The sequence below is a fragment of the Pan paniscus genome, chromosome 1 (genome assembly GCF_029289425.2).
Source record: "Pan paniscus chromosome 1, NHGRI_mPanPan1-v2.0_pri, whole genome shotgun sequence".
Taxonomy (NCBI): Eukaryota; Metazoa; Chordata; class Mammalia; order Primates; family Hominidae; genus Pan; species Pan paniscus.
The window spans coordinates 38,006,968-38,027,007 of record NC_073249.2 but is presented as its reverse complement, the minus strand read 5'-3'; the positions used below and the strand labels follow the sequence as shown (position 1 = coordinate 38,027,007).

Here is a 20,040-nt window from a genome sequence, read left to right as displayed (position 1 = left end):
AGGCAGTTTCACAAGGAGCTCTAACTGAATGTTAAAATCTGAAGCAAATAAGAGAAAATGTTAAAATGGGATAAAGCTAGATGGTCGGTATACAAGTGTTCATTATATTATTTTCTGTAACTGTACATTCTGGTAATATTTCATATTAAACATTTTAAAGGAAAGTTAAGCTTCCAAGATTCTATAAAAAGAACAAAATAAACCCAAAGAGATAAGAAGAAATTAATGAAGGCATACATTAATGAAAGAGAAATTACTTTTAAGACAGATTTTATCTATAAAACCAAAAGCTGGTTTGATAAATATGATCAAGAAAAAGACTCCAATACAATATATAAGAATATATATATAAGAATATATATATAAGAATATATAAGAATGGTTGAGAACAATATGAAATTTTTTTAAATGTTAGAAAATATAGCTGAAATACTTTTTTTTTTAAGATGGAGTCTCGCTCTGTCCCCCAGGCTGGAGTGCAGTAGCGAAATCTCAGCTCACTGCAAGCTCCGCCTCCCGGGTTCAAGCCATTCTCCTGCTTCAGCCTCCTGAGTAGCTGGGACTACAGGCGCCCGCCACCATGCCTGGCTAATTTTTCGTTGTCGTATTTTTAGTAGAGACGGAGTTTCACCGTGTTAGCCAGGATGGTCTCGATCTCCTGACCTCGTGATCCGCCCTCCTCGGCCTCCCAATGTGCTGGGATCACAGGCGTGAGTCACCGCACCCGGCCAATACTTTTCTAGAAAAAACTAATTTTCTCAAGAAGCAAAAGAAAAAATTCTAGGTATCAATAACGACGGACGCTATATAAAAAACAAAACTATCCATTAAGATGGCACCACACCCAGAAGGCTTTAAAGATGAGTTCTTCAAAACCTAAGGAATGTATCATTCACACATGCTATGTCTATTCCAGGTCATACAAAAATAAGTTAACCTGTCTGACTCCTAGCACAACCTGATACCAAAACTAGACAAGGACAGCAAAAGAAAACCATAAGCCAATCTAACTTAGGTGCATACATGAAAATCCAAAATTAACTACACAGCAAATTGCATCCAGCAATATACTGAAAAAATAACATAACAGGATTCTAAGTTTGGCTCACCATTAGAAAATCTATTATTGTAGTTATTTTATTGTAGAGTAATGGAAAAAAGGCCATACAATCATCTCAAAGACTGATACTGAAAATACTTGGTAAAACTTAGTCATTTGCTGATTTAAAAAAAAAACGATATGGTAAACTACGAAAAGAACATAATTTGCCTATACACCCACTCACACACACACCATAAACCTGCAGAAGATATCTTGAATGAAACCTAAGATGCAATCCAAAATAACTCCTGGTAAGAAATAAGTACCTCCGGCTACTATTCAGCGTTGCACTGGATTCTTGGGAAAAGCCAAAATTGTTCTTTACAGATAAATTCTTACCTACAAATCAAAGAGGACTGCCTGTCAAATTTTTAGAATACGAAGGTTTAGTGAAGTGTCCAGATAGATCAACAATCAAAAGCCATTCTTATACAAGGATACTAATGGATTAATAGTCTATTAGTAAAACAAACTACAATAACAAAAATAGCTATGAAAAAATGTTAAATGCGCACAACACCAAGCGAACTGCAACGCTTTACCTGAAAAACAAGGGGAGAACTGAATTAATTTAAAAAAATAGCCACATTGCTGGACGGGAATTCTCAATATTGTACTAGTATCCAATCTCAGCAAATCTACAAAAATATGGAATCCCAAACAAATCCCTGGAAATCTTTGCCACTTGGGCGCCAATCTACTAAAGAAATCGGCCCCAGGGTGTGAGGTTCCTCACATGTGCGTGAAAACGCTTCGAGAGGGGTGCAGCCGCGGACACAAAAACCGTGGCTTGAGTCCCCGCGCCCCTCCCCTCCCTCCAGTCCAGCAGCTCTTGCCTAAGGCTCCCGCGACCGGAAGAGTCGCTTCCGCTCCCGCCCCGCTCTGTGGCGTAGGCCGGACATTTCTAGTCGACTGTTGCGCGTGCGCGCGCTGTGACGTTCCCTACGCGGTCGGGCGTTGGGTTTCGCGGCGCTCGCCGCACTGGTTGTTCAGCACCTTCGGTCCGGTTGAGGTTGTCAAGTCGGACCAAATAGGTTGTTTCTCTGCAGTTTCCAGTAAGTGACCGTTCCAGCCGGGGCTGTGGCTAGAGTGTGAAGGCAAACCGGTAGAAGCCGCGCCGCCATTTTCTTCCCACCTCACTCTTTCCTCAATCTCCCTTCGGTCACTCCGAGGGGACTGTTGGTAGCCCCCCTCTGCCCGGTCCCCCGCTAATGAGGCCGCTCCCAAGCTCTGAGTTTCCCCAAAAGATATGTCCTTTGTCATGAAAGCTCTCGTAGTATTTAAGCGCTAATACTCGACGGCCGCCGACTTCTCAGATGCACCCTGGAGGGTGTGCTCTTGGCCTGACACTTATTAGCCCTTCCGCTTCCTACAGTTGTGATGGGCCCTCAGATACTCACCAGGAAAATGTGATGCCCGCACCACCACTTCTTACTCCAACTTTCTTTGTAATTATGCCCTCTGTTTCAGAATCCTACTGCCGCGTAACAAAAATGTACCAAGGGCCATTCCACTTCACGTCCCTCCCTTCTCAAACCCTTAAGAGTGCCTTAAGAGTAAGGCACTGACCTAAGTGCTTTACATGCATTTTATTTAATCTTCCCACGCAGTCCTTAAGTAGGCAGATATGAGAAAATTGAGGCACAGAAAAGTTTAATAATTTGCTCAAGGCAATATAGGTTGGATGTGGTAGGGCTGAAATTTGGATTTATTGTGTAGCTTACTCAATCTGGTGTTATTATCATTCATTCCTTTCTCTTCCCCAAATACTGAGTATTCCTTTTTTACTTAGTTACTTCTACAGAGGAATTTTTTTCCTTAATGCTGTTTAGAGGGTTCTTGAGAAATTTGGGTTCTGTCTGAAAACCCTTTTCTCAGAGCTCTCCTTACACAGACGCTTAAGTGTTGTTTTTCCAAATCTAAGCTCTAAACTTAATAATATTTTGCATATCCAAAATGTGCTCATGCTTCCTTAAAAAAGTACCCCTAAACCATTACCCACCAACTAGCCCCCTTCCTCTACCTCAATATGACAATGGTTATCACTATTCTCAGCAAACATTTGGGCAGCTAGCTTATGTAAGACAATAAAGGTAATTGGGGTTTTGAAGAACTCTGAGGTTTAGTTCCGACCTGAAGGAGAAACATGAAAAGGCCTTCATAAAAAGGCCACATAAAATAGCAGATAAATCCCATTTCAGTTGCACAGAATACAAATTGTATAAGAGCAACTTTGGACAAATCAGGTAAAAGTGCTAGATGTGTTTACTCATCTGTAAAATGTTAAGGTTAGGCTAGGTCACTAAAATATTATAAATCTAATTTCAGAGAGAGGAGTGATAACTCTGTACTCACTATTGAGGGAGGTGGAGGCTGTAGTTTGTTTTTAGTGGTTTTTTTTTGTTTGTTTGTTTTTGAGACAGGGTCTCACTCTGTCGCCCAGGCTGGAGTGCAGTGGCGTGATCAGAGCTCACTGCAGCTTCCACCTCAGCCTCCTGAGTATCTGGGACTACAGGTGTGCACCACCATGCCCGGCTAATTTTTGTATTTTTTGTAGAGACAGGGTCTCACTATGTTGCCCAGGCTGGTCTTGAACTCCTGGCTTCAAGCAGTCCTCCCACCTTGGCCTCCCAAAGTGCTGGGATTACAGGTATGAGCCACTGCACCCCACCTGTAGTGTGTTCTCGATACAGAGACAAGGTTGAAGGATTCAGAGTACAATTTTCTCATTTTGAATATCTGATAAAATCTGTAGACCCTCCATCAACAGAGGATTGGGTAAAGAAAATGTGGTGGTGTGTGTGTGTGTGTGTGTGTGTGTGTGTATGCCATGGAATACTATTTAGCCATTAAAAAGTCATGTTTTTTCAGCAACATGGATAGAACTGGAAGCCATTATCCTAACCGAAATAACTCAGAAAGCCAAATATCACATGTTCTCACTTAAAGCAGGAGCTGAGAAGCGATGGGTACACGTACATATAGACACTGCAGACTACACAAGGTGGGAGGATGGGAGGGGGGTGAGGGTTGAAAAGTTACATACTGGGAACAATGCTCACAATTTTGGTAATGGGTACACTAAAAGCCCAGGCTTCACCACTGTGCAATATGTACATCTAAGAATTCTGCACTCGTACCCTCTAAATATATAAAAATTATGTTTTTCTGAGACAGTCTTGCTTTGTCACCCAGGCTGGTGCAATCTTGGCTCACTGCAACATCTGCCTCCTGGGTTCAAGTGATTCTCATGCTTCAGCCTCCCGAGTAGCTGGGACTATAGGTGTGTACCATCACACCTGACTAATTTTTGTATCTTTAGTAGATATGGGTTTTGCTACGTTGGCCTGGGTGGTCTCGAACTCCTGGCCTAAGCAATCAACCCACCCCGGCCTTCCCAAGTGCTAGGATTATAGGTGTGAGCCATGAGACCCAGCCTAAAAATAAATTTTTTTAAAAAGCTGTAGATCTTGCTCTGGAAATAAAATTCACATCCATATAACATTTTATGCTTAATTTTAGGAGATTTGTTGACTCCTCCTTCTCAAATTTAAATGTTAAAAACCCTTGATTTAGGGAAAAAGTATTATTCAGAACACCAGAACTAAGCCAGATGTGGAAGGCCTTTATCTTGTGGGCAGTGTTGAACCATTTGAGGTCTAAAAAGATAAATCTGGTAGCAGTATGAAAAATGCATGACAGTGGGAAAAAGCAACGAGACTAGTTAAGTGGCAGGGGAATCATTTAGGTAGGAGACTGTGCCGAGCAGTATTGGGAATGAAGAGAAATCAGAAGAAATATTGACAAGGACAAATCAAATATCTGACTGGATATGGAATTGAAAGAGGAAATCAATGATAACAAGGTTTGAGGATCAGTTATGCTGCAGGTCTACCTTGTCTTCAGTAGTTTATTGAAGTCATTCCTATAACATCTGTGCTAGTGCTTGCTTCAGTAGCACATATACTAAAATTGGAATGATACAGAGAAGATCAGCAAATAAAAATTTAAGTACAAATTTTAAAAAGAAACAAACATACGTGCTCTAAGAGCACTCCCAACCCAACAGACATTAAAAAGGATGAGGCAATACACGAACACCTCTGTACTTATAAATTTGATAATGTGAGAGAAATGGGCCACTATCAAAATTACCAAAACTCACCCAGGACAAAATAGGTAAATGAAATAGTCCTATAAGTATTAAAGAAATAGAATTTGTGAGAAAAACGAACAAACAAAACAACAACCAAAAAACAAACCCTGGCAAGAGTCTTCTTGCCAGGAAGAAAAAAAAAGAATAATAACTTTAAAAAAAAAGAAAGCTCCAGGCTGAGATAATTTCACTGGCAAATTTCACCAAACATTCAAGGACGAAAAAATAACAGTTCTCTTACAAGCTCTTTGGATCGTAGAAAAGGAAGAAACACTTAACTCATTTTATGAAGGCAGCATTTTCTGGATACCAAAACCAGATAAAGACAATACAAAAAACAAATCTAAAAGTTAAAATCCCTCATGAACAAAGATACAACTTCCTCAAAAAATAATAGCAAATTGAATTCAGCAGTATATTAGAAAAATAGTACATTGTGACGAAGTCTCATCCCAGGAATTCAATATTTGAACATCATATAATCCTCCATATTAACAGACTAAATAAGAAAAACTACATGATACTATTAATAGATGCAGAAAAACACTTAAGAAGATTCAGCATTCATTCATGATTCTTAAAACTCAGCAAACAAGTAATAGAAGAGAACCTAATAAAAGTCATCGACAAAACCCATAGCTATTGTTATATTTAATGGTGAAAGACTGAATGCTCTCTACCCTCCAAGATTGGGAACTAGGCAAGGATGTCTCTTCCACTACTGTTTAATATTTTACTGGAAATCCTAGCAATTATAGTAAGTCAAGAAAATGGGAGAAAAAGCATTCTGATTGGAAAAGAAGAAATAAAATTATATTTGCAGATGACAATTATATAGTAAGTCTCAAGAAGTCTATTTAAAAAGCTGGTAGAGCTAACAAATTTAGCAGGTTGCAGGATACAAGCTTAACATACATAATCCTATTTCTACACTAACAATGAACCGTTGGAAACTGACACACTCTCCCTCACAAATGAAATACTTAGGTAGAAATCTAACAAAGTATGTGTGGGATTTGGAAACTGACCCAATCTCCTCCCTCACAAATGAAATACTTAGGTAGAAATCTAACAAAGTATGTGTGGGATTTGGAAACTGACCCAATCTCCTCCCTCACAAATGAAATACTTAGGTAGAAATCTAACAAAGTATGTGTGGGATTTGGAAACTGACCCACTCTCCTCCCTCACAAGTGAAATACTCTGGTATAAATCTAACAAAGTGTGTGTGGGATTTGGAAACTGACCCACTCTCCTCCCTCACAAGTGAAATACTCTGGTATAAATCTAACAAAGTGTGTGTGGGATTTGTGTGCTAAAAACTACAAAATGCTGATGAAAGAAGACCCATAGTGTTCATGGATTGGAAAATTCAGTATAGTTGAAATGTCATTTCTCCCTAAATAGATCCATGAATTTGATTACAGTCAAAGTCCAAGCAAGATTTTTGTAGGCATAGGTTACTTGATTGTAAAGTTGATAAGGAAAGGTAAAGGAACTAAATTAGCAAAAGAGTTTTTAGAATGAAGAGCAGAGCTGAAGGATTCACATGACCTGATTTTAAAACCTAAAATTCTTTTTTTTTTTTTTTTTTTGAGATGGAGTCTCGCTCTGTCCTCCAGGCTGGAGTGCAGTGGCAGGATCTTGGCTCACTGCAAGCTCCACCTTCTGGGTTCACGCCATTCTCCTGCCTCAGCCTCCTGAGTAGCTGGGACTACAGGCACCTGCCACCATGCCTGGCTAATTTTTTGTATTTTTAGTAGAGACGGGGTTTCACTATGTTAGCCAGAATGGTCTCCATCTCCTGACCTCGTGATCTGCCCGCCTCGGCCTCCCAAAGTGCTGGGATTACAGGCATGAGCCACGGCGCCCAGCCTAAAACCTAAAATTCTTTAGGAAAACATAGAAGAAAATGTTTGTGACATTGGGTTAGGCAAAGAATTATTAGGTAACAACAAAAGCACTATCTATAAAGAAAAAGATCAATTGAATTTCATCAAAAAATATTTTGCTGTATAAAGGGTACCGTAAAGAGAATGAAAGACAAACCATGTTAGGAGAAAATATTTGCAAATCACATACTTGACCAAAGGCTTTTATATCCAGAATATATAAAGAATTTCCAAAACCTAACAAGAAACCAAATAACCCAATTAAAAAAATAGGCAAAAAGTTGGACACTTCGCCAGTGATATACAGCTAGCAAATAAGCATGTGAAAATACGTTCAACATCATTAATCATTAGGATGCAAATTAAAACCAGGAGGTAATATTAAACAATTACCAGAATGGATAGAATTAAAAAATAATACCAAGTCCTGACAAGGATGTGGAGCAACTAGAACATTCATGCATTACTACAGCCACTTTGGTGAACAGTTGTGCAGTTTCTTAGGAAGTTAAGCATACACTTACTATGTAACCCTGCAATTTCACTTTTGTGTGTTTATCCTAGGGAAATAAAAATTTACGTTAACACAAAAATCTGTAAATGAATGTTTATAGCAGTATTATTTATAATTGCCCAAAATGTCCTAAAAGGTTGTTTCAACATTTGAAAATTAATCAGTGTAATCTACCATATTAGCAGACTAAACAAGAAGAACTACATGAACTAAATGTCCCTAAGTGAGTGAATGTGGATAAACACAGTGTGGTACATCTTCACAATGGAATGGGACTGGGTAAAAAGGAACAAACACTGATATATGCAGTAGCTTCGATGAATCTCAGGTGTGTTATATGAAGTGAAGGAAACCAATATCAAATGGTTAAATACTTATGATTTCATTTATAGACATTCTGGAAAAAATAAGACTAAACGGACAGTGAACAGATAGATGAGTGGTTGCCCAGGGTTAAAGGTGGGGAGAGGGTCTCACTACCAGGGAGTAGCATGAGGAAATTCTTTGGGTATTGGAATTGTTCTGTATCCTGTTAATGGTGGTTACAAGTATCTATGTGTGTGTTAAAACTCTTAATACTGTACACACGTGAATTTTACTGTATATAAATTTACTGTATATAAATTTCAGTAAATTTTACTGAAAAATTTTTTAAGAAAAAAACCAATAGTCTAGAATCTCATTTTAAAAACTCACCCCGACCTCAGTAATTCCTCCAACCACTATGCCATTTTTCTGCTTTCATGGTAAAATATAGTTTATTGTCTTTTATTTCCTCACTTCGCAATTCACTCTTTTAAAAAAACTTTTAAAAACATTTAGCAACATAATATGTGCACATGATTAAAAGATCAAATTGCATGTAAGAGTTGATAATGAAAAGCAATAGTCTCCATCCCACCTGCTTTCTCCTCTTTCTGGATCCACATCCCTAGAGACAAACACCGTAAACATTTTTTATGTTTAGTTATTTTGGTGATTGTTTCTGCATTTCTAAATAGTATGCCCATACTGTTTTTTCTCAGTCAAATTTACTTATTGTCCTCTGAGTTTCTGCTGTGATAGATGAGGGCTCATCTCAATTTTAACAGCCTCTGCTCCTGCTGGCTGCTTTCTCCACAGATTTCATAAAGTGTTTTTATTTTCTCTTTTGTTTACTCTTGTAGACTTAAGCAATTAATATATATAAACACATATTTCTTGTTCTATCACTGTCACAAGTTTTATCACTCTCTCTTGGTTTCATAGGATATTAGCATTCCTTTCCCGCTACCTTTTCTTTTTCTTCTCCACCTTTCGTGTCCTGACAGCTCTGCCTTTACATTTATAGCATTATAATTGGATAAGTTAACTTTTGTTCTATAACTGTTATGAACACTTAAGTGTTTTCCTCTGTAAATTGGATTCACATGTTAAAAACCAATGAAAATAGTTAGGCTCAGTGGCTCACATCTGTAATCTCAACACTTTGGGAGACTTAGGAAGGAGGATCGCTTGAGCCCTGGAGTTTGGAGCTGTCATAAGCTATGATTGCACCACTGCATTTCAGCTTGGGCAGCAAAGCAACACCCTGCCTAAATAAATAAATAAGGTAAAAATAAAAATGAAAAAATAAAAACTCAAAATAACATTTTATTGTGACTTTATAAATATTATTCATTGCAAGTCTCAGGAATGTGCCTAGGTTATATTTCTCTTGAAGTCCATGGTTTTTAGGGAAATGTTGCTAGTATTCTTGATAACAACTTCGTTAGAACCCATTGATATTTTGTTCTTATTTGGAACTATTGCTCTTGAGTCCTTTGAACAGCTTTATCCTGAGATTTTTTTTTCCTTTGAACCCCTGCAGTTTTCCACACTTTTATACTCCTCACCTTTTACTTTCTTTGTTTATTGCTTAACTATAATTTTCATATGACTAGGAAGGAAGTCTGGCATCTTGGATGAGAATTCCCACTTACTCTTTGTGTGCTTGGAGGAGATTTATTTACTTTTAAATTTTTGTCAAAATAATATTTATTCATTTTAAAAACCAAAAAATACTACAGTACTCCATCTAACTTGCCATAGGCAGCTTCCTTCAATTCTTTTAGCTCTTTCTCTAGATACATATTTTAAAATAATATATTTATAGTAATGTTTCCTAATTTAGACAATATCCACCTTAGACATTATCTTTTGACTTTCAGTTATGAAAGATGAGTATTTAGTACTCCATTTGTGCTGTTTTCCTTTTGTGGTATCATTCAGCCTTGTGGCTTCAAATATTGTACTGAAGATTCTCAGACTTATTACTGTGAGTGCCTTTTCTCTATTCAAATAATCTTTGTTGTCAACATGAAGTAAATAACATATTTACTTAGTCTCTAGGCATCTACTAAATTGCTATTTAGGTATGCCTTGAAAAGAAACTTCTGGGCCGGGCATGATGGCTCACGCCTGTAATCCCAGCACTTTGGTAGGCCAAGGCGGGCAGATCGTTTGAGGTCAGGAGTTCAAGACCAGCCTACCCAACATGGTGAAACCCTGTCTCTACTAAAAATGCAAAAAAAAATGAGCCAGGCGTGGTGGTGGGCGCTTGTAATCCCAGCTAGTCAGGAGGCTGAGGCACAAGAATCACTTGAACCCAGGAGGCAGAGGTTGCAGTGAGCCGAGATTGCGCGACTGCGCTCCAGCCTGGTTGACAGAGTGAGACTCTTGTCTCAAAAAGAAAAACTTTATGATTTTCTGTTCTATATTTTAGTGGAATATTATTCCAAACATATTCCTTCCTTAGTGTTGGCATATCTCAGTTAATGGTATTGTTGTCTACCCAATTGGTCATGCCAACATTCTAGAAGTTATCCTTATTTCTTTCTTTCCTTCATAGCCAGTCCACCAGTAATTCCTGGTGATTCTGATTCTTGAATTCAGCCTCTTCTTTCTGTCTCTATTACTACTACTCTAGTCCATTTGTTCTCAATAGAATTGTGGTTCTCAACAGTGGTTGCCCCCCAAGGGACAGTTGTTAATGTCTGGAGCCATTTTGGGTCATCACACATAAAGGTGCTATTGGCATCTAGTGGGTAGAGGCCAGAAATGTGGCTCAACAGCCTAAAATCCATAGGAAAGCCCTTCACAACAAAGAATAATCCAGCCCAAAATGTTAGTGCTGAGGTTGTTATCATTTTCATTTTCTTTGTCCCCAGAAATATCATTTTGCATTTTAAATTCTCTAATAATGTGTCAATATTTTGGTTTTATAGACATGGCAGGGAGGTTTAATAGACATGGATAAGAAGTCCACTCACAGAAATCCTGAAGATGCCAAGGCTGGCAAATATGAAGGTAGGAGTTTATGCTTGCTTTAAGGCCTTTTGGGTAATTAAAGATACATTTTATGAATTAATGTGTATGTTTCTCATATGTTGCTAATATTTGGGAAAGTAATTGTGTTCCATTTTATATCTCTTTAAGGTAAACACAAACGAAAGAAAAGAAGAAAGCAAAACCAAAACCAGCACCGATCCCGACATAGATCAGTGACATCTTTTTCTTCAGATGATCCTATGTTTCCTTCTTCCTCATCATCATCTTCAGGAAGCCAGACAGATTCAAGTATTGAAGGTATGTTTATCATCCTGTTAAGGTTTCATATTTATAAGTTAGGTGATTTAGAAAAAAAATACTAAACATGTTATAATTTTTGTTTATTCAACTAATATTTATTGAGCATACTCACTATGTACCAGACATAATGGTAAACATGCCATGGTCCCTTCAGACAAGGAACTTTTATTATATTAAGCAATATTAGGAATGATAGAGGAGTTAAAAAGAATAAAAAAGAAAATATATTAGGCAATAAAACAAGCAAATACTTCATTACAATGCAGGTGAGTGCTATTACTTCACCTGCATATGTCATGGGGACAAGGAAGGGCTTTGGAGAGGAAATGATTATCTAAACTGAGAGGTGGAGGATGAATAGGCATTTTCAAGCAAAGGCAAGGAAGTGAAATTACGGAATATTTATTATAGGCTAAAGAAATTGCATGTGCTAACCACTATTAACATTTGGGTTCCTAATTCAAGTAATATGTCCCAGCTGCAAAGGGAGCTGGGGAAGCAAGATTGGCTTCTTCAGCACTGATGGTGAAAGGCATGTGGACAAATATTCACTGAACATAGGAGGCAGAATCAGATACTAGGCAATCAAAATATAACAAATGTTCTCCACACTCAACCCTAGACAAGATCAGTTGACTGGCTCACTTTAAATTACTCCTTTGTCTCACCTACCTTTACTCTCTCAATGTTTGTAAGTTGTGTTGTAATTAGTTTTTCTATCGGCTAATTTGGTATTAATAAGTAACATACTTGTAACTCTGCTTCTTGTTCCATCAATTGTAGTCAGTTATTTTATTCTGTCTTACATAAGTTAAATATATTGGTATCTCTATCCTTTCCTCCATTTTTTTCTCCCCATTGTCTTCTTTTAGGTTTTCAGTAGTTAATATCTACAACAAGAATTGTCTTTCTTTTTTTGTTCATAGATTCACTTTAAATCTTTAAGACCAATAATTAGCATTTAAATCACTATCATTATATAAATAGTGTTACTACAGTGCCAAGTCATATGCAAGAATTGCATTTCCATTTCATGGATCTAATATTATGATTGCTAGGACTCTCAAAAGAGAATGTTTTAGTCACAGCATCAAGTACATCATTTATATTCTATCAGTTGCTTAAAACCATGCTGTATCTTAGTTTTTGCTTCGTATTCGAACCATCACTTTCTCATAGTTTTTGTTTTTCTTAGAGTTTCTAGTTCTCCCTCTTGTTTTTATTGTTGACAAAAAGATCATATAACTGCCATAATGAAAAGATTTTCCATCCTTTTAATTATACTATTCCTTAGAGTTCATTTCTTTTCTCTGGAGATGTTCTTGCCTGCCTAGTGTAGTCTAGACCATTTTCTACCCTCAAGGCCTGCTATATCTCTTATCCTAGGATCTCCCCTCACTGGTCTTCTGGGTTGGATCCATTGTTTTCTTAGATTCATGTCTTCCTCTCTCTTAGTGTTCTGCCTTGACTGTTAGAGTACACTGTCAAATAACTTTTTACAAAATGTTGTCTGGGAAGTAAATTTTCTGAGTCTTGGCATATCTCAAAATGTCATTATTCTACCCTCCCACTAATTGATAATTTCAAAATGATTCTTCCCAAACCCAATTTCCAGAAGCAGGCATTTCAAACTCTTTTAGCAGTCTGTTTTGATACCTATCTCTGATAGATATGATTCCATAATTTGTTTATGTAATCATTTCTACATTTTTCAGTTTTAGGCTCTATGGATGATTAGAATTTAGCTACTTTTTATTTTTTAATTTTTTTATTTTTCATTTTTTTTTTTTTTTGAGACGGAGTTTCGCTCTGTCACCCAGGCTGGAGTGCAGTGGCGCAATCTTGGCTCACTGCAAGCTCCGCCTCCCAGGTTCACGCCATTCTCCTGCCTCAGCCTCCCGAGTAGCTGGGACTACAGGTGCCCGCGACCACGCCTGGCAAATTTTTTGTGTTTTTAGTAGAGATGGAGTTTCACTATGTTAGCCAGGATGTTCTCAATCTCCTGACCTTGTGATCCGCCCGCCTCTGCCTCCCAAAGTGCTGGGATTACAGGCGTGAGCCACGGCGCCCGGCCGAATTTAGCTACTTTTTAAACCACTATTTCCCCTACATTTACTTTCTTCCCCCCATCCACCTAAATAGGATTTCATTATTGTAACTTTGATAATTTAATACTTTAATTGTTATGGCTATGTAGATGCTATGCTGTTCACAGCTGAACCATATAATGGTTCCTTTCTAGCACAACTTTTTTATTCCTTACAGTTAATTATTATTATTATTATTATTATTTTATTTTATTTATTTATTTTTTGAGATGGAGTCTTGCTCTGTTGCCTAGGCTGGTGTGCAGTGGTGCGATCTTGGCTCACTGCAACCTCTGCCTCCCAGGTTCAAGTGATTCTCCTGCCTCAGCCTCCTGAGTAGCTGGGATTACAGGGGTGTGCTACCACACCTGGCTAATTTTTTCTATTTTTAGTAGAGATAGGATCTCACTATGTTAGCCAGGATGGTCTCGATCTCCTGACTTCGTGATCTGCTTGCCTTGGCCTCCCAAAGTGCTGGGATTACAGGCATGAACCACTGCACCTAGTCAATAAAATTTGTTTAGTTTTCTGTGTTTGTGATGTGTTGTAGTATAAATTACCTTTGAAAAGGTTCAGACACATCAGGTATGCAGTTAATTTCATTTCGGGATTCTCTCCTAGATCCATTTAACATACTCCATTTGGACTTACTGTTCTCAAGGCCTGTTAAGCAACTGTGATATTAAGTTCTTTTGTCTTCATTCTGGATATATCCTTTACCTCTCTTTTGGGTTTGGTCGCCCATTTTCTGGATCATATTGTTTCTTCCTCCTTTATTTTCCCCTTATTTTACTGGATAACCTATAACTTTCAGGAAAAAGATGAGCAGCTAATTCCTATTCAGTTTGTAGTTATGGGTTTATACTATTACATAAATTTCTTTTATTGACTTCTGCTTCCAGTAACACAGACCCTCTGTAGAATAACCAGGAGGGATAGGAATGAATCAGAGGTAAGTGGAGCCTTACTGGAATTGTAATCTCATCTCTGCCTAGTCCCCGGTTGGGTTTCGATCATCATCCATCATTCTGTTTGCCTAGTGGAGGATAAATAATCTTGAGAGATGGATAACATCATCTAGAATCTCTAGAATTTTTTAATACAGCATACATAACTTTTAATAAAAAAATTACTAGATATGCCTACATGACTGAAAAACAAGAGAAAAAAATAGTAACAGCCCTACAGGTAATCCAGATGTTGAGTTAGCTGGCAATGAAGTTTAAATAGTTATGATTAATATATTTAAGAAAATAGAGATTTATCAACTGTAAGAAAGAATCAGGTATAAATCCTGGAATAAAAAATTCATTATCTAAAATTAACAATTTAGATAGATTTTTTCAGTAGATTAGACACACACACACAAAGAATTAGTAAACTAGAAGTCACATCAGGAGGGAAAAAAAAGAAAGATACAGAAGAAAATGTTAGAGACATGTGAGACACAGTAATGAGATCTAACATTGTAATTGGAATCAAAGAAGGAAAGAAAAGCAAATGAGGAAGAAGCAATATATAAAGAGAATAATGCTTGAAAGTTTCCCAGAAACCGATGAAAGACATCAACTAAAGATTCAAGAAACTGACATTCCCAAGCTGGATAATACAAAAATCACATCGGTAACCTTTGCTTCTAGTCAGGAAAATGGTTGTCTTTTGTAGAACGGAGTAGTTAATGTGGTGGCAAATTAACATTCTCCTTTTCCATGTTCTTTTTCTTTTTTTTTTTTTCTTCTTCTTTTTTTTTTTTTTTTTAATTTTGAGACAGTCTTGCTCTGTTGCCCAGGCTGGAGTGCAGTGGCACAATCTCAGCTTACTGCAACCTCCACCTCCCAGGTTCACATGATTCTCCTGCTTCAGCCTCTTCAGTAGCTGAGATTACAAGTGTCCACCACCATGCATGGCTAATTTTTGTATTTTTAGTAAAGAGAGGTTTCGCCATGTTCCCCAGGCTGATCTCAAACTCCTGACCTCAAGTGATCCACTTGCCTCGGCCTCCCAAAATGCTGGGATTACAGACATGAGCCACCACACCCGTCCTCCTTTTCCATTTTCTAATTAAAATAATTCATTTTTTATATTTTCCAGTAGACTGCTTAATAGCTGCATTCACATAGTTTCTGCTAATAACACCTTATACTCCCTAGATTAACTAGAGGTTGCATTCTGGTGGACCTAGGAGAGTATTGTATTTTAGATGGGTTCCTAAATGCCATATATTTATACTGGGATACAACTATAATTAAACTTTTTTCTTTTTTCTTCTTTTTTTCAAGACAGTGCCTCACTCTGTCACCCAAGCTGGAGTGCAGTAGCATGATCTTGGCTCGCTGCAGCCTTGACCTGCTGGGCTCAAGTGATCCTCCCACCTCAGCCTGCTGAGTAGCTGGGACTACATGTGCACTCCACCATGCCTGGCTCATTTTTGTACTTTTGGTAGGGGCATGGTTTTGCGATGTTGCCCAGGCTGGTGTCAAACTCCTGAGCTCAAGTGATCTGCCTGCTTCGGCCTCCCAAAATGCTGGAATTACAGATGTGCACCACCATGCCTGGCAAATTAAACAGTTTTATCTGCTATTTGTATCTTGTAAGATTCTTCCAACAAGCATAATAAAGTTGATTAAAATATCAATTATTTTAATCCTTCAAATTCTTTAATCAATAAAATAATTTCTAATGTTAGAGCTGAAACTTCCAAATCTTTTTAAACTTTTAGGTGCTGCCAAGGGAAAAATTAAGAAGAAGAGAAGAGAGAAAACAAATAAATGGAGGGAAAAAAGAAAGGTTAGTAATTGTGAGTAATATAAGAATAAGATTTGGCTATTAGAGGATATTGTACGTATTAATTAAGAAACAGAATCTATAAGGAATTTGAAGAGATAAAAGTCAAAGATTGGTTAACATGGTAGTTAACATGGTGCTAAGCTTATAGTGTCCTTTGCTGCTTTTCAAATACTTCTCAGAAAACTATGCAGACAGGTAAAACCTTATAATTACAATTCTTTAGATTCTTTTTAATTTTGGTGTTAACATAGTTATAAAATAGCCTATGTGCTTTGAAATAAATGCAAGTAATAGAGACATAAATTAAATGAAAGGTAAAATAGCTACACTCTTTTCTCTTTATTTAATTTCCCTATGGTTATCACTCAAGTATTTGCTGTACAACCTTAGATTTTTCCTCTGTGCACATGGAAATAAATAAAATTGATATAAATAAATATGTATAGTTTTATGTACTATATAATACACATATAATTTTATGCTAACAAAAATAGTCTATCAATTTGCTTCTCTAAATTTATTTCATATAATAGTTTATGAACTATTTGTAACATATATAAAACAGACATTTAATAATAAAGCATCATGAACCTATTTAACTAGAACATTACCAATTATGATTATCTTTCAGTATTTTTCTTCCTTCTTCTATTCACTTGCCTTTGCATTAAAAGTAATATCCTAAATTTTGTGTTGCTCCTTCTCATGCCTTTTGAAAATCACTTTATTACAAATGGATGTATGTTGAAATATTATTTTGTTTAGCTTATTTGGTTTGGGGTTTTATAAGAATAATATATTTTCTGCAGTTTTCTCTAGCTACTTTTTCACACAATATTTTGTTTTTATGATGTATTCATATTTTTGTGTAGCTGTAATTCATTAATTTTCTCTGCCATATAATACTCTATTGTGTGAATAAAGCACAATTTATCCATTGTCCTGTGGATGGACATTTACGATGTTTCTAATTTTTTTCCTTGTATTTAAAAAAAGATTTTGTGAGTACCCAGTAGGTTAGTGTATTTATGGGATATATGAGATATTTTGATACAGGCATGCAATGCATAATAATCCTGTCAGGGTAAATGGGGTATCCATCACCTCGAGCTTTTATCCTTTCTTTGTGTTACAAACAATTCACTTACACTCTTTTAGTTATTTTATTTTATTTTTTATTTTTATTTATTTTTATTTTTTTGAGACAGAGTCTTGTCCTGTTGCCCAGGCTGGAGTGCAATGATGCGATCTCGGCTCACTGCAACCTCTGCCTCCCGGATTCAAGCAATTCTCCTGCCACAGCCTCCTAAGTAGCTAGGACTACACGCATGCACCACCACACCTGGCTAATTTTTGTATTTTTAGTAGGGACAGGGTTTCACCTGGTTGGCCAGGCTGGTCTCGAACTCCTGACCTCATGTGATCCGCCCACTTCAGCCTCCCAAAGTGCTGGGATTACAGGCATGAGCCACTGTGCCCTGCCTCTTTTAGTTATTTTTAAATGTACAATAAATTATTGTTGACTGTAATCACCCTGTTGTGCTATAAAATACGAAATCTTATACATTCTAGCTATATTTTTATACTCATTAATCATCCTCCTTTCCCCACCTTCAACTACCCTTCTAAGCCTCTGGTAACGATCGTTCTGGTATCACCATGAGTTTATTTGTTTTCATTTTTAGCTCCCACAAATAGGTGACAACATGTGAATTTTGTCTTTCTCTGCCTGGCTTTTGTCACTTAACAATGACCTCCATTTCCATCCCTTGTTGCAAGTGACAGCATCTCATTTTTTTTTTTTTTTTTTGGCTGAATAGTGCTCCGTTGTGTATTTGTACCACATTCATCTGTTGATGGACGTTTAGATTGCTTCCAGATCTTGGCTATTGTTGCTGAATTCTTTTTCTCAGCATGGAACGTCCCTGAGAAAGAGAATGCACACCTAGGGGTAGGTCTCTGAACTGGCCCCCCCGGGGCGTACCTGTCTCTTATGGTTGAGACTGCCGGGACGAAATAAACTCCAGTCTCCCATAGCGCTCCCAGGCTTATTAAGAAGAGGAAATTCCCACCTAATAAATTTTGGTCACACCGGTTGATCTCAAAACCCTGTCTCCTGATAAGATGTTATCAATGACAGTGGTGCCCAAAACTTCATTAGCAATTTTAATTTCGCCTCGGTCCTGTGGTCCTGTGATCTCGCCCTGCCTCCACTTGCCTTGTGATATTCTATTACCCTGTTAAGTACTTGATGTCTGTCACCCACACCTATTCGTATACTCCCTCCCCTTTTGAAACTCCCTAATAAAAACTTGCTGGTTATTGTGGCTTGTGGGGCATCATGGATCCTACCAACGTGTGATGTCTCCCCCGGACGCCCAGCTTTAAAATTTCTCTCTTTTGTACTCTGTCCCTTTATTTCTCAAGCCAGCCGACGCTTAGGAAAATAGAAGAGAACCTACGTGATTATCGGGGCAGGTCCCCCGATATCTGGCGCCCACGTGGTCTTTCTTTTTTCCTAAGTGCATGAGGGAACCCGATTCCCTTTGGTAGGTGCGGTGAAACATCAATCGGCTTGGTCCACAGATAAGCGTGTTCAACTCCCCGACGAGTGGTGAGTAATCTGTGTAAGGTCTGGGTTAACTATGGGTCATTTGTAATCTAAGAAACTCCTGTTAAAACAGGTAACCATGAAAAATATGATCACTCTATTCAGGACAGTAGAAAAATACTGTTCTTGGTTTCCTGAAAAAGGAACCGTGTATATAAAATTGTGTCATTTTGTTATCACTCTATTCAGGGCAGTACAAAAATACTGTCCTTGGTTTCCTGAAAAAGGAACCGTGTATATAAAATTGTGTGATTGTGTTCGTAAAGCATTCCGAAAACTGGTCTCGGCAGGGTATTATGTTCCCATCACTGTTTGGGGTGCTTGGGCCTTGGTGCATGCCATCTTAGTGGCTTGCCAATCTCGTGACCCCCTGCAGTTGCCGCAGTTTTCTGCCTTTTCCTCAGTTTCTCTGCCTTTTTCTCAACCTTCCTCTCCCACATGGCCTTCGTTCAGACTCTCCCTTCAGCTACTCCTCCCCTACCTAATGATTCTGAAAATTCGATGTCTAACTCTGGTAACTTTGGCTTAAAGTTACCCCCTACTTTTCTTACTTCTTCTCACGAAAAGCCAGTACTTCAAACTCCTGCGGCTGCGACTCACACAGCCCGGTGCCATAGATATGCTAATTCTTCTCTCTTCAAACCTCCAGCATCAACTAATGGCTCTGGGACCAAACTACAATTTACCTATCATTCTCCAGGCCCTCCCCCATCCACTACAGCCCCTCACCCTCCTGTCGTTTCAGTTCCTCAACCGGTCTGCATCGATATGCGCCGCTCAATCTTACCTTTTTAAAAACAATTTAAGGATGCTTGTACTCAGTATGGTCCTACTTTTCCTTATGTTCAAATGGTATTGCAAACTTTTTGTACTGAGGTCGCTTTGCTTCCTTTAGACTGTGACCTTTTGGCAAAAAGCTGTTCTAACTCCATCTCAGCCTGGTGGTCAGAGGAGGCCTGTTTGCAGGCTCAGCTAAATCGGAGCAATGACATTCTAGTTACTCAGGCTCAGCTCACAGGCTCCAATAGTTTCTCTGATACTTATGCCCAATTAAACTTTGATACTTTTACCACAAAACAAGTAACAAAGGTGTGTATCAGAGCTTAGGATAGATTACACTCCCCAGGCCAAGCTCCTGTTTCTTTTACTGCTGTTAAACAAGCTCAATTGCTTTCACTACCTAATATCGTTTTAAACGAAGGAGATAAGACACGTGGCCCTGGGATGGGCTCCGGAAGTGAAAAGGCCGCTTATTGGGTTAATGTAATTTCTAAACAACGGC

At 38.0% G+C, this 20,040-nt stretch overlaps 1 protein-coding gene across 3 annotated transcripts in view; it reads left to right on the top strand.

Annotated features, from left to right (window-relative positions):
• Positions 1–2,021: 2,021 nt before the first annotated feature.
• The window catches only part of LOC100979123 (putative uncharacterized protein encoded by LINC00467), a 65,265-nt gene continuing 47,246 nt past the window's right edge, over positions 2,022–20,040 (top strand). For all 3 annotated transcript variants that reach the window (XM_055108452.1, XM_008966810.3, XM_055108448.1), the window contains exons 1-4: positions 2,022–2,157; positions 10,910–10,991; positions 11,121–11,270; positions 16,080–16,147. In XM_055108452.1, coding sequence (XP_054964427.1) covers positions 10,934–10,991; positions 11,121–11,270; positions 16,080–16,147 — 276 coding nt within the window. In that variant the 5' untranslated portion in view covers positions 2,022–2,157; positions 10,910–10,933. The remainder of the gene's footprint in view (positions 2,158–10,909; positions 10,992–11,120; positions 11,271–16,079; positions 16,148–20,040) is intronic.